At 40.7% G+C, this 13,353-nt stretch overlaps 1 protein-coding gene across 3 annotated transcripts in view; it reads right to left on the bottom strand.

Annotated features, from left to right (window-relative positions):
• The window catches only part of kcnq1.1 (potassium voltage-gated channel, KQT-like subfamily, member 1.1), a 76,432-nt gene that overhangs the window by 12,576 nt on the left and 50,503 nt on the right, over nt 1-13,353 (bottom strand). For 2 of the 3 annotated variants that reach the window (XR_014771803.1, XM_084735206.1), the window contains exons 11-12: nt 4,702-4,725; nt 3,669-3,725 (exon numbers count right to left, since the gene is read on the bottom strand). Coding sequence is in view for 1 of the 3 variants with exons in the window: in XM_084735206.1 (XP_084591332.1) it covers nt 3,669-3,725; nt 4,702-4,725 (81 nt within the window). In the remaining 2 variants the exon portion in view is untranslated. The remainder of the gene's footprint in view (nt 1-3,668; nt 3,726-4,701; nt 4,726-13,353) is intronic. The other variant, XR_014771823.1, reaches the window with a different exon arrangement.

Below are 13,353 nucleotides of genomic sequence, written 5' to 3' on the forward strand. Positions count from 1 at the left end.
CTGGAGGAGCTCAGAGCGAGGAAACACCTGAGTACCCTACTCAGAAGTCTTTTATCAAGTACATTCGTACTGGTCTGACAGCTGATACAGCTGCATAGCTCATCATAAGTAACTGACGTCACCTCAGACTAATGCCACGGAAATGAGGGTTTCTCATTCAGCAGCCTCGTCTCCTCCGTCCTTGAATCTCTCTTCCATATCCTCACTGCGAGGAGCTAAGATGAGAAAAGAGGAAGCGAGTGAAGCCTAATGCAAAGCACCCACTGACACACCTTTTACCTTTATCCCTATGTTTGCATTCACCTAAGAAGTGCCTGGACTGGTGCTTTGTGTCCCTAGTATCTACAACTAAAAATATAAAGAAATGCAAAACCACCAACACTTCTTTATTGTGTGTTAAATTGATGCCTACCAGTCATACATGTCTTTTTGGGAGTACCTGGCATTCAAACTGTTGTGTTGTTCATGTATGAGGATGTGCTGCTTAAGACTCAGGTCGAGTTCAGGTTTGGCAATTTAAAATGTAGTTTATTTAATTGCTCCCTATTGCACCAGTGGCCTGTATCCTACAAGACTAATGGGAAAAGAGAAAGAAATTAGCCTATGTTGCATTAGTTTACTGAGCCTCAGTAAATGACTGAAATAAAGAAAAGAGATGCTACTGCAGCTTCACAAAATATCTAATGCTTTGGGGACTTTCACTGTGGGAACATTATGAACTTGTGTGACCCAACATGTACATAATTCTGTTTTATGTTATGACAGAGGTGTCATTTTCAAATGGGAAAAGGATCTGAGTTTACAGGCATAGCCACGTATAATACTGGGAAAAGGTGAAGTTGAGCCTCATTTGGACAAACAGGTAAGACAGATGGTTCTTAAAGTGTGATATTATCACGCTGGGCTGCCTTGCCTAATTCTGTGGAGAGCTATGTATAACATGGAAAATCCCAAAATTATTTTCCACCTGTGAGACACATCACTAGGTGTAAAGCTCTCTTCTCTCTTTGAGGAGAGAAAAACTAACACATGAGGTTGGTTTGAATTTAGGTCTAAATTTGGCAATATGAGTTCTCAGGTGTGGGTTTCAGTTTCATGTAAAGTAAAAGCACAAAAACAATAATTTAATAAACAATTAATAAACAATATGTATACAAAAGGGTATTTTGCAACCCCAATTCCAAAATTGTTGGGATATACACTCATTCTGAAGGAGTGCTTCGTAATGCACCACACATTTTCAGTGGGAAACAGATCTGGGGCCCCATTTATAAAACTGTACGTAGGATTCACGTTTAAAGATGGCGTACGGATTAAACACAGAAAGTACTTACGCACAAAAATACTCAGATTTATAAAACAAGGCATAGGCACATCCTACACCGGTTTTCCTTTATAAATCACAATCAACATAAAATGTGGTGCACCTTTTGCAGACATCATGTAACGCCCATAATTGTTGATAAATGGTCAACGAAACGACCCAAATTAATATTCATTCACACTGACTGCATGATGACGATTGTGGCGAACGCTGCAGGAAAGGCTAAAAAAGGACTGTCACACAGAATGAAAACAACATTTTTTTTGTGGAGGTTGAGACAAGGAAAATATGTTATGTGGTGGACACGCTGTGGACATTACAAACGCCAAAAAGGCATCGCCTGGCGGACGCTAAGAATACTGCTGCCTCACAAATACAACACTCGCCGAGACTAATTAAAAAATAAGTAGTCTGACAGAAAAGTATAAACCAGAAAGCGCAGAGCCACAGGCCGTGTGAGTGTGTGTATTTGTACCATGGATAGCGGAAAGACACCTCGTTCATTTGATGAGAAACTTACTGTCAGGGAATCCCACCAGAGCAGAGGAGTGTAATCACGGCTTTTTTCACATAAACAGTTACTGTTTTATTCACTGTGTTGCAGCAGGTCAAAGGTGCAGCAGCTGTGCGCCCTGCACCTCCACCTCGGCTGTGCCGTCTTTACCCTCCAGCAGCGGCCGCGTCCTTATAGAAACAATCTCCACACATTTAAACACAGAGATAAAGCAAACTGAAAGCCATTAAAAATAAACAGAAAACAAAACACTATATATCTGCTCAGCTGGAACACTGAAAACGGCATCGGTACAAAATGAATCATCGAATGTCGCTGATTTCCTGTGCCTGAAAAACTTTGCGGGAGGTCTAAAGATGGTTGAAAGTATGCGTAGGAATGCACACCCTTTTCCAAATATATTTTTTTAATAAATCCCAATGTTGGCGGTGAAAATGCATATGCACATTTCAACCCCATTTCCGCAGTCTTTTTGTGCGCAGCAACCTTTATAAATGAGGCCCCCGGACTACAGGCAGGTCAGTCTAGTACCTGAACTACACAATGTTGACACATGTGCAGAATATGTATTGTCACTTTCTTGCTGAAATAATCAGGGACATCCCTGGAAAAGACACCGTCTGGATCGCCTCCACAAACAATCTAAAATGTGGACTTGTCGCAGCACACTTTTCCACTTTGTGTCTGTCCACCTCAGATGAGCTCGGGCTCTGAGAAGTCTGCAGTGTTTCTGGATGATGTTGATATATGGCTTTCTCTTTTCATAGTACAGTCTTGACTTGCATTTGTAGATGGTTTTTCCAAAGTGTTCCAGAGCCCATATCTTATGTGGATTTTTAATGCAGTGGTGTCTGTGGGGTCAAAGGTCACAGGCATCCAATGTCAGTTTTCAGCCTTTCCCCTGACATGCAGAAATTTATCTGGATTCTCTGAATCTATTAATGACATTATGGATTGTACTTGGTGAGATTCCTGCAGTTTTGTGTTGATATGACGATGAGTCTTTCAAACCCAATCATGACACCATCACTAATTACCATTAACCTGTTTATGTTTTGAATATTCCAAACAGGTGTTTTGTTACACCTGCCTCACTTTTTTGGAACGTGCTGCAGGCTAAAAATTCAGAATTAGTGTATATTACAAAAAACAATACAGTTTATTAGAGCGAAGTCTTAGGACTATACTTAATTAAATATAGGCCGAAAAGGATTAGCAGGTTATTGCATTCTGTTTTTATTTATGTTTTACACAACTTTTTTGAAATTGGAGTTGTAAATCTGAGAGACAGGAAGTCTCCAGGAAGTTTTTGAAATTGATAATGTTGTTGCCATTTCCAGACTGTGTAGAAACCTGCTAAATATTTAATCTGTAGGTACGGTGTTTTGAGATTGCACCAGCTAGAGAAGTGTGATACGACTGGTCTCATGCATGATTTCTGACGTGTGAAAATGAAAACGTGGTGTGAAATGTGTCTGTTTTAAACTGACTTGGAATAGAATGGACTTAATTGGTGCTGTCAACCGAGACAAATATGATCCGACAACCTGTGACGAGATGACTGATAATTATCAGAGTACAGTGAACTGCTTTAACCACTGGGTGGGTTTGTTGGATACTACACCACACACAAATCTGTGATTTAAATTCAAGTGTAAAATTGTTATTTGACCTTTATCTTACAGCAACCCTTCAGTCCACCCGATCCCAGCACTTGAGATATCAATAATTCAAACTGTAGTTAACACTACATTGACCCATGCGATGCAACTATTCACATGTGAAGAGACAAAGCAACATAAAAACACTCATATCAACACATGGTGTTACCTGGAGGCGGTGAGCTGAACTGAAGGGAAGACAAAGATGTCCAGGACTGCTGCAGATCTGAATGAACATGAAGAGAAACACAAACATCGCCAGTGTTTACCACAGGGCAAACAAAGGACAACAACAAGGATATTAGTCAAAAACCATGGACCTAAGAATGCAATTTAATATTCATCTCTCATATACTTCAGCAAACAACTGAACACAACACAACAGGATCGTGCACAGATAAAAACATGCAGTCAGAGCAGTGGTTTTCAAACTTTTTGTGCCCAGGGCACACCAAAGGGCAAGCCAAATCTCGAGGCACACCTGTATTCTATTCTAATTTATATTACATGAATGCATGAATGGTGAAAACTGAGGTTTGCTTTGAAGGAAGGTTTTCAGAGGATTTTCTGGGAGGTATAGAATTTGCCTCTGCACTGAGAAATGAGTGCTGAAAGGTGCAGTTCAAACCAAAGATCAAAAACACCTATTTTTCTTCTGGCCTGTAGCGCTATTTATCCATCTAGATTTTTTTTTTTTTTTTTGGTGAGAGTTGCCGACTTTTAGAGATATCGACCATAGAGATGTCTGCCTTCTCTCTAATATTCCAACTACTTGTTGTCAGCAGTTTCATTTAAGAGCATATTTGCTCAGAACGAGGTCTGTGGATTAGCTTGAGTAACCGATTCATGATTTTTTCATAGCTGTTTAGTTATTCAAATATATGCATGTTTTTGGTGTGGAGTGCCGTTCAGTCCCATTACACTGGAGAGAAGGCAGACATCTCTATGGCTGATCTCCAAAATCCATCAACTCACCAAAACAATCTAGATGGATAAACAGTGCCACAGGCCAGGAAATAGTAAATTAAAAATGAATTAATATGTTTCTGTATTTTGCAATAATAATGTTTACGGCACACTGTTTGGGAATCACTGGTTTAGTAACTGAGAAGGTAAAAAGGAGGCTGTTAAAATGGACAGGAAGAGAGGACAGAAAGTGTACTGAGGACGTGTGCAGGACGCGGACACTAACAGCAGCTCACCGCATCCTCCCAAAGTTTGGGATCCTGATCAACCAGGAACACAGGCAGAGCATCGAGAGAGGAAGGAAAGACACAACCAAGGAAATCAGCAGTAAATTGGATGAAAGTAGCAGGTTTAAAGACAAAGAAAAACAAGCATCAGTTTGGGATACACGTACACTCACGCAACCACTTGGTAATGCATTCACACACACAACCTCACAAGCCTCTGCCTCATAGATAGAAAGCTGTGGTTGTGTGTATGTGTGTATCTATATGCATAGTCGCCATCTGTAAGGGGGATTGGGTTTCATGCCTCCTTATAACTGAAGTCGGAGGTGCAGCGACTTCCCCAGTCTTAAGGCAAAGCAGGAAATATAGTTGTAAAATTACCATAGACTAATGAAGCTTAGCGCAAGTTCAATCAGGAAGACTATCGTTACACCTCATTCATTCGCAACTCTCTCTCTTACTTTCTTCCCTGCTTATTCTCAATCAGCTGATTATGGGTGCTCGCTCGTCAGTTAACCATCCATATGTAGCCGCCGTCTCCATCAGCCGATCACGTCGTTGCCGACAAACTTTAAAATCTGTCTCCCTCTCTGCTGATGTCAGCTGTCATTTCAGTGCAGAATCGTTGCGACCCTCCTCCGCCCCGTTCATCTCCAGTCCTTCATAACCAGAGCCCAGGCTGAGCTCTTCAGAAGTCCAGTCCCCACTACATCCTGATTTTTAGCCATCCCTTCACCACCACCACTGTCTAGACTCCATCAGGGGTTTTCTACATTAATCACTACCCCCATCATGTATGATGTCGTCCCGATGGGGTCTAATCGGCAAAGACTTTCCACGTCTCATCCAGACTGTGCACGTCAATTAAACATATTTTGTACACTCAGAATGAGGTCTCTCCTGATTTAAATAAGTTTAACTGGACCACAGATAAAGTCACAGCATATGCTACATTATTCTTCAGATTTAATTTACACACAGGGCGTTTTGTTATTCTTATGTGATACTGACCTGCTTTGATTTAGTGGTTAACAAGCACACATCAGCATGAACTCTGGCAAAACACCTCTGACCATTAATCCACTTTATACAGTAACTTATGGTTTTATCATCTGAATGAGACACACAACATGATGTCTGCTGTCAGCTTTGTGTGGGAATACTTCAAAATATTAAACAATGAAGATGTAACTTGTGCACTGCGCTGCTCTGCTGGACTGAGGTTTGCTGCGACATTTGAGATCTCAGACAAAAATTCCAAATCAAAGCCCAAAACCTGCAAGAACACTGAATTTATATGTTATCCAAAACACTTCTGGGTGAAATACTGCAGCGTTTGGCTGTGGCAAAAAGCACTCCTCAGTAGGGAAAGATTATTTAAATCCCTTATTAACTTATTAAGCAGGCTAAATTAACCTTGTAAAAAAAATTAAAAGTAGGCTACATACAAAAGAAAACAATGCAATGAGATCCCGTCTCTCACTGGACAGATCATACTTGAAGAAAATGGGATGGCCAATTAGATTTCAGAAGTGGCCAGTGCAAGCAACGCTGTTCCTGCCCCCCTTAAAAAGAAAAAACAGAGTCTGTGGAGGGGTGGCTGCCAGTCAAATCTCAGAAGTGAAGATACCGCACAGGTTCTGTTTTCTGAAAATCCATTCAGGACAATAATGTTAGCTGACAACTGAGCAGCTGAGATTCTGAGCCACCATCAGTATCCATTCAATAAAAGCCCACACCAGATGGCAATGTCGCAATTTAGTTAAATAATTCATAGTTAAAAGCAGACTTTTGTAGATGTTACATGTGCAGTTCAACCTGTAGAATCTGTTTATCTTCAAATCAAAGACACTGATTTTCACTGAACATGAGGCAAACCGACATATAGATGTTTGTATAAAGCTCTACAAACGAGCAAATTAAATTCTGCTGTTGTCTGAGAATTGAGTGTAAAGCAAAATCATTTGCACAGTTACATGTTGGTGGCAGCACTGCAGTCACGCATCTAGGCAGCTTTTCAGGTTACCAGCTGGTGTAAAACAAAAAAGGTTACATAACAAAGCACAACAAAGAGTATGATCCAAGTTGTTGTTTACATTTTAAAGACATGCTAAAAGTGCCCATATTTATCTCCTGGGGGGGACAGACTGTCCTCTCATTTTGTTTATCTACATTCATCTATAAATGTCCTCCATGCACCGCTGATAATATTAATGATGATGATTCATTTTATTCATATATTCATCTTAAAAGGCAGGTTTACAAATACGTGTAAAATACTAAAAGAGGAGAAACATTAAGGGACACAATGAGGGATAAAATGAATAAACATGGAAAATGAAAGGATTGAAAGAAAATGAATGAGGTAATTCCAAAGATGATATTTAATTAGCAAAGTAGTAAAGTGTTACGATTTGATAAAAACAAGCCAGTTACTTTTATTCCAAATCTCTCTCTCTCTCTCTCTCTCTCTCTCTCTCTCTCTCTCTCTCTCCATCTATCTATCTGCATGTAAGTGAGTCATGGCAGAGAGGAATGGAGGACGGTGTTTTTTTTAAAGATGAAGTTAAAGGGTGTTGATGTTATGTAATGGTGTACGAGACGGTTTCCAATTTTCTGTCATTAGGTCAAAAGTCTGAGACATCTGTTGGCAGGGACATGAGAAGACACAGCCCAGACTCACAGCAAATCGTGCACAGACACGTGAAGGTGCAAAGTGCGAGAAAGTCTGTATAAGGAGGATATTGGGGTGGATGGGTGGATAAAACACAGGGCTTTCACCAGAGGACCAGAGTTCAGTACCCATGTGAGGCCAATAACATTATTTGTGTTAAGGAAGTATGTATTTTAACCCAAACATTGGGTTGTCTAACCCTAATAATAAGCCTTTCCCTAAACCTAACTACAGTGTTGTGCGTGAATGAGCTGATTTAAGGTGTTTTCCCACCTGCCTTGTTTGGTCTGGTTAAAACAGATCATGGTCCGTTTTCCCATTTAGTGCAGTTTGTTCGGAAAAGCGCTGTGAATGCTGTCAATGGAATCCCGGTGCAGACCAAAGAACCGGACCAAGTCCACCTGAAAAGGTGGGTTTCGGTGCGATTCCAAATGGATTCTGGCGCGGTTCGTTTGTGGTGTGAAAGCAAAGCAACCAAACACAGGATTTTATGATAGAAGATGTGATTTCAAACGCTAAACTGCAAATAAATCCATCAGCTGATTGTTAAATGTGTTAAGGAGGTGATTGTATAATTGATAAGATTTGTATATCCTATATTAATGAAATTCATTTAGTAAAAGGCAAGTGCATTAACAGGCCAAAAGCTGTTAAAACTGCTGTGCTTGTATCCTACTTTGTGTTCTTTGTCTGATTAAAAAGTGTGTGACAGCGATCCCACAGTGATTCAACTATATGTCACGCATGAAAAAGACGGGTGAAGGTTGGATGCGCTGTCCGCCTACCTCTCTCTCTCTGAACAGGAGAAAACAAAAAATCCTGATGTTTTCTTCTTATTCTTTTCTTCTCCTCCCAAAACCTCTGTAAACTCAATATATAAAGATCTACAGTCAGGCTGTCAGACGCTGTGCTGCAGCGCGCTGTCCCTGTGTGGACGTTACACACATGCAACCCATGGCAGGTCAGCGAGGTGCACACAGGTGCGCAGTGTCCTGTAACCTTCAAGATACCTCCTTTTCATCTTGTTTCTGTCAGTCATTATTCATAACATGCCACAATTTGCAGTCTGTTTCTTTGTGAGCTTAAATATACACATCTGAAGCATTAAAGTGCTGCTGAAACCTCTGCCAGCCAGAATTTGATTTTCTCACCAGTCCTGATGATGCAATGATGATGCAGGATGACAATCACCAAAACTGTCCAATCAAGGAGTTACCTGTCAGTCTGTAAAACTGCATGTTTCCTCCTCTTGGTTAGTTTGTAACTAACTGACCAAATGAACCGAACTATAGCTAAAAACGCCCTAAGAAAAAGTGTGGTCACAGCAGAGGGAGAGGGTCAATGAAAATAGACAGAAGTTGACGTGATATAAATCAGTGAAGTGTATAAAATACATTGCAGGGTGGAGTCTGTTAACAGACAGATAAAAACGTCTATATTTATAGATGGCAATTTTTGTTGATATAATGAAAAAATTATGTCATTGGTGGGTGATGTCATTGTGTTATCCCTATACTACTAAAAATACTGAAAAGAAAATTCTAGAAAAAAAAAATAAAGGGTGACTAATAGCACTGATTTATGAAAAAAAAATCAAAATATGGAGAAACATGTTTGTGCCCAAAAGCAACAATATGTTGTTGCCAACTTGAACCCAGAAAGAGAACATGTGTCCTTTTCACGCCTTCATGGGGCAAAAACGTGACACTGTCACAGTGGACCCATCTGTCTGTTGCATGCTTTGGCATGATACTGGGTTGACACACAAATCTTGTGGCTTTTTGAACAAATAGTTTTGGTTTAATGCATTAGCATGCCAACATTTTCCAATTAGTTATTAACACAAACAACAGCCAAAGCCGATGAGAATCTCATTATTTTTGCAAGCATCTGGTCATAAACCCAAGTATTGGACACTTTTATTTATGATGCCGCTAGATGGAAGGTCAGGGCATCACCAATGTCAGGAGAATTTATCTTCCAGAGACCCTGACTATCTGTTGAAGATTTCCCTGCAAGTAGTCCAATAGTTGTCAAGATAGCTTACTCAAAACCAAAAATGTCAACAGGGCCATTTCTAGAGGTCAGGGTATGTAGGACACTAAGCTGGTCTGATTGGTGTCACCTTTGTGCTTTGTTTCACCTACAATATCAGTAGGAACTTTCACTCAGGAGACAGGTATATGGAGATTTATGGATTTTTGCATATGAAACATTAAACACCATGAACAGTGAGCAATTAACATTCCATTGAGAGCAAAAAATTGGAAGTCAGACGCTACAAAGTGGTGCTATGCCTGTCTCTGCAGCCCCTCTGTGGCTTCAAGTTTAGGCTTAGCTGCTGCAAACCTCAAGGGAAAAACAAGGGATCATCAAAGTCATTAGGATTCAACATTAATGTCTGTATCATATTTGGTACTCAGATGTTGAGATATTAGATATCGATCAGATAAACTTTGGCCTGCTGGTTACATAATTTCATGTCAAACCATCTAATATTTCTTTAGATAGTTCAGTCTGGAGCAAAGTGGTGGACCAGCCAACCATCTGGCACGTCCATCCTTAAAGCCACACTGCTAGTATGGATCGAAACTAGATGGCATCTACTATAGTGAGGTCTGAATGCGGGACTCTGTAAAAACTTTGCCCAGGAGTGGAGCCTTACATTATGTCCCTGATCCACATTCTTGTCAGCTCGCTTTGGTTCGTCTCGTCATTTTCTGGATAAACAAGCAAAACTGTAATATAAAAAGTTGTTTATTGAGCCAATCTTTGCCTTAATCCCAAGATTGAAACATACAGGAGACATCACACTTTAAAAAATTTTTCGATCGCCAAATTATGAAGATGCTGCTGTCATTGCTGCAAATGTGATGAACATTTGATTTTTGAATTACTTTTACCTGCCTGTACGGTAGATGAATTCTCGAATTGACCATCATAACGTTATACTGGAAAATAAAACTAAATCAGGGATGTGCCCCTAAATTAAATAGTGCTAAAATATTAATAAGATTGACTAAATTACGCCCAACAAAAAAGAAAGATGGTAGGATGTGGGGTCTGTGTGAACAGCGCAATGGCTAAATTCCACCAGGCATGGCTGCATTGCCTTACAGCTGCACCGCGGCAGCTGGAGTTGATCGTGGCCAGTCTATAAAATGCTTGTGATTCCACCTGCAGAGCCGCAGTGTCCCAGAAGTGGTTCAAATATGCGCCAAATCAATTTTTGACAGATGCTGCGTCAATCTGCACAGAGCAGATCGAGCAGGCAGGAAGTCAGACACAAAAAAGCAGAGAGAATCTGGTCAATTTCAAAATAAAAGACTCCTGAGCATAAAGACAGACAGAGAAGAAATAGCTTAACTACATGACCTGCTTATCCTTGGAAGAAGCACAACAAACAAGGAAAAAGGATCGAATCAACAAAATGTGAGCAAGTAAATATAATCAGGTGGGCAAACCCTCCGCTGCTGAAACACTGCTGGTGGAGACATGCAGCTGTGTGAAGGACGGATCAAAACTGTGGTGCAGACATGCCATGAATAGTTGAATCAACAGGGTATAAGGATTTCAGACATCAAATAAACTGATCTAATTGTACGAGTGTATTTTTCAGCCTCTAGCCTGCCTAATTTTCCAAGCTTTAGAGATTAAGCCAGGTTGTTCTTTGCCACTCAGTCCAACTGTTTTTTCGTGCACTCAGAGATTTGACAGTCACGGAGCTCGCCCATGAACTTACTGAAGTGTGCACTACTACATCCTGCAAAATGATGCCCATCTGGGCGAAAATATGAGTCCCAGCCGAATTAATGTGTTTCTGTCACCATAGACCGTTTTCACGGCAGCCGTATTTGGCGAAGCTGTTAGGATTGTGGTTTGGACCAAAGTGGAGACAAACTGAGGCAGACTGGTGCAGGTCAGTGATTAAATAGGAACTAATCAAGATCAAAACTTAAAAAAAAAAAAAAGCAGAAAGGCAGGCTGGTACAGGTCCATAAAACAGGTGTCAAACACAACAACACAAAGTCTACTAATATGAAGATACACTGATGAACTGGCAAGGAACAAATGATGAGGTCTGGTAAATGAAATGGGTGGTTGATGAGGGAATGAGGTGCAGGTGGGGAGACAGGAGGAGAAACTTGGGTGAGGAGAGCCAGGAGTGACTGCAAGACAGATGGGAGTGGCAGTGTACGGACAAAAGTCTGAGGACACCTGGTGGAACGTGTGGGAACAGAGTGATCCAAGGGGCACGTTGTGACAGAAGCAGAGCCTTCCCAGTGAGCTCACATGCACAACAGCAGCGCTCAGTTTGATCTGAACCTTAATTAGTATCCTTGGTAACATCTGTGTTTACGCTACAATCTCGTGTCAAAATGGCTGCTGTGAAAAATGTCTGTCATCTGTAAATTCCACAACATTCCACGGTCGCATCAGCACCTGACACCTGTCACAACGCCTACCTCAGTTTAGTCATTTTTGCACATTTCTGCTCCTTCTCTTGTTTTTTTTTTCAGTCATTAATGTCTCCCGCCGTTCCCCACCTGCTTTGTCATTCCCTTATTCCCAGTCACATGATATCCTCACTCACCAGCACACCTGTTCCCCGCTTCCTCATCATCTCCCCTGCATATATAACAACCCTCTTTCCCCAGTAGTACGCCAGATTGTCAAATGTACTACCCGGTCTTAGCTCTCCAGCCTGCGTTTATTTTTCCTGCCTGCCTGTTCCGCCTGCCCGCCCCTCGCCTGCTTTGTTTGATGACTGATTACCTGCTGCCGAACTCTGCCTTGAACTTCTAACCGAGTAAACGATTTATTGCTTTCAACTGCTCTGCCTGTGAGTCCTGCTTCTGAGTCCACATATCTGGGTGCAGGACTGTTACAGTACTGAAGACGTTTGCAAAATAAAAGTCAGCTGCGATTCTGTTCGATTTTTTTTTTCTCTTTTAAATTCCTTCTACTAATACTAAATCATTAATCTGACTTTAATAAAAACTGCAACAAATTTGAAATGAATTGATGGATGCATGTGGAGCTCAGGCTACCTCAAATGACACTGGAAGATGCAGTATTTGATTTGAATTGCTTGTTTATATCACTCTCAGCCCTCCACTATTGATCCAGCAGTGCTGTATGTTGCTGTCTGAAGTTCAGCAGTGCACTGTTGGGACACTGAGCTTTCCCCTTCCTGTGGCTACAACCCCACAACTGAAACTCCAATCGAACATTTTCTTTTCACTGTGTCCTCACTGAATGTGTGGCTTGCAGCCGCTGCAGCATTAGCCATTTATTTTCTGTGCTTATGTGTATTGTGAGTGTTTATTCTATGTACATGACTTCAGAGACTCATTAACAGACATACATGCAGAGACTCTTTAGCTTTTGGCAGAAAAAAAATGTGCAGAGGTGGTTAAAAGTAGAAGTACTGATTCAGATTCTTTACGAAAGTAAAAGTACAGGCTCTGAAATGTACTCCAAGCACAAGAGTATAAAGTTGTCCACTAAAGACGTTTCTTTTAGTAATGTCTTTCAGGTCATGTTGTCTTTTTCATCTTTTTACGTCTTTTTCGTCGTACGTAATTTTTGGCTTTGTGACATCTTTTTCTTCTTGTTACATCTTTTATGTAGCTTTTTGTCTTGCTGTGTCTGTTTTGTCTAGTTACATCTTTTATGTCTCTATATGTCTGTGCTGTCTGTCTGTCCTCTTGTTTTTGCTGACTCTGTCTCTCTTATGTCATGTGATTTTTGTCTTTAATGTGCGACAGGGACCTGCTGTCAACCAGTTTTAACTGAGTCAGGCCTGTGTAATTGTAACTGATTTTGTTATTTACTTTTAATATTTTCCTCTATAATAATAAATGAAATGAAATTCTTCATGTGATGTCTTTTGTCATCATTTGTCTTATTACATCTGTCCTGAGTGATGCACTGATGGATACATCAGGGACTAATCTTTGCTGTGTTATTGTTGATGCAAAACA

Source organism: Lutjanus erythropterus, chromosome 1, assembly GCF_056507025.1.
Source record: "Lutjanus erythropterus isolate fLutEry1 chromosome 1, fLutEry1.hap2, whole genome shotgun sequence".
NCBI lineage: Eukaryota > Metazoa > Chordata > Actinopteri > Lutjaniformes > Lutjanidae > Lutjanus > Lutjanus erythropterus.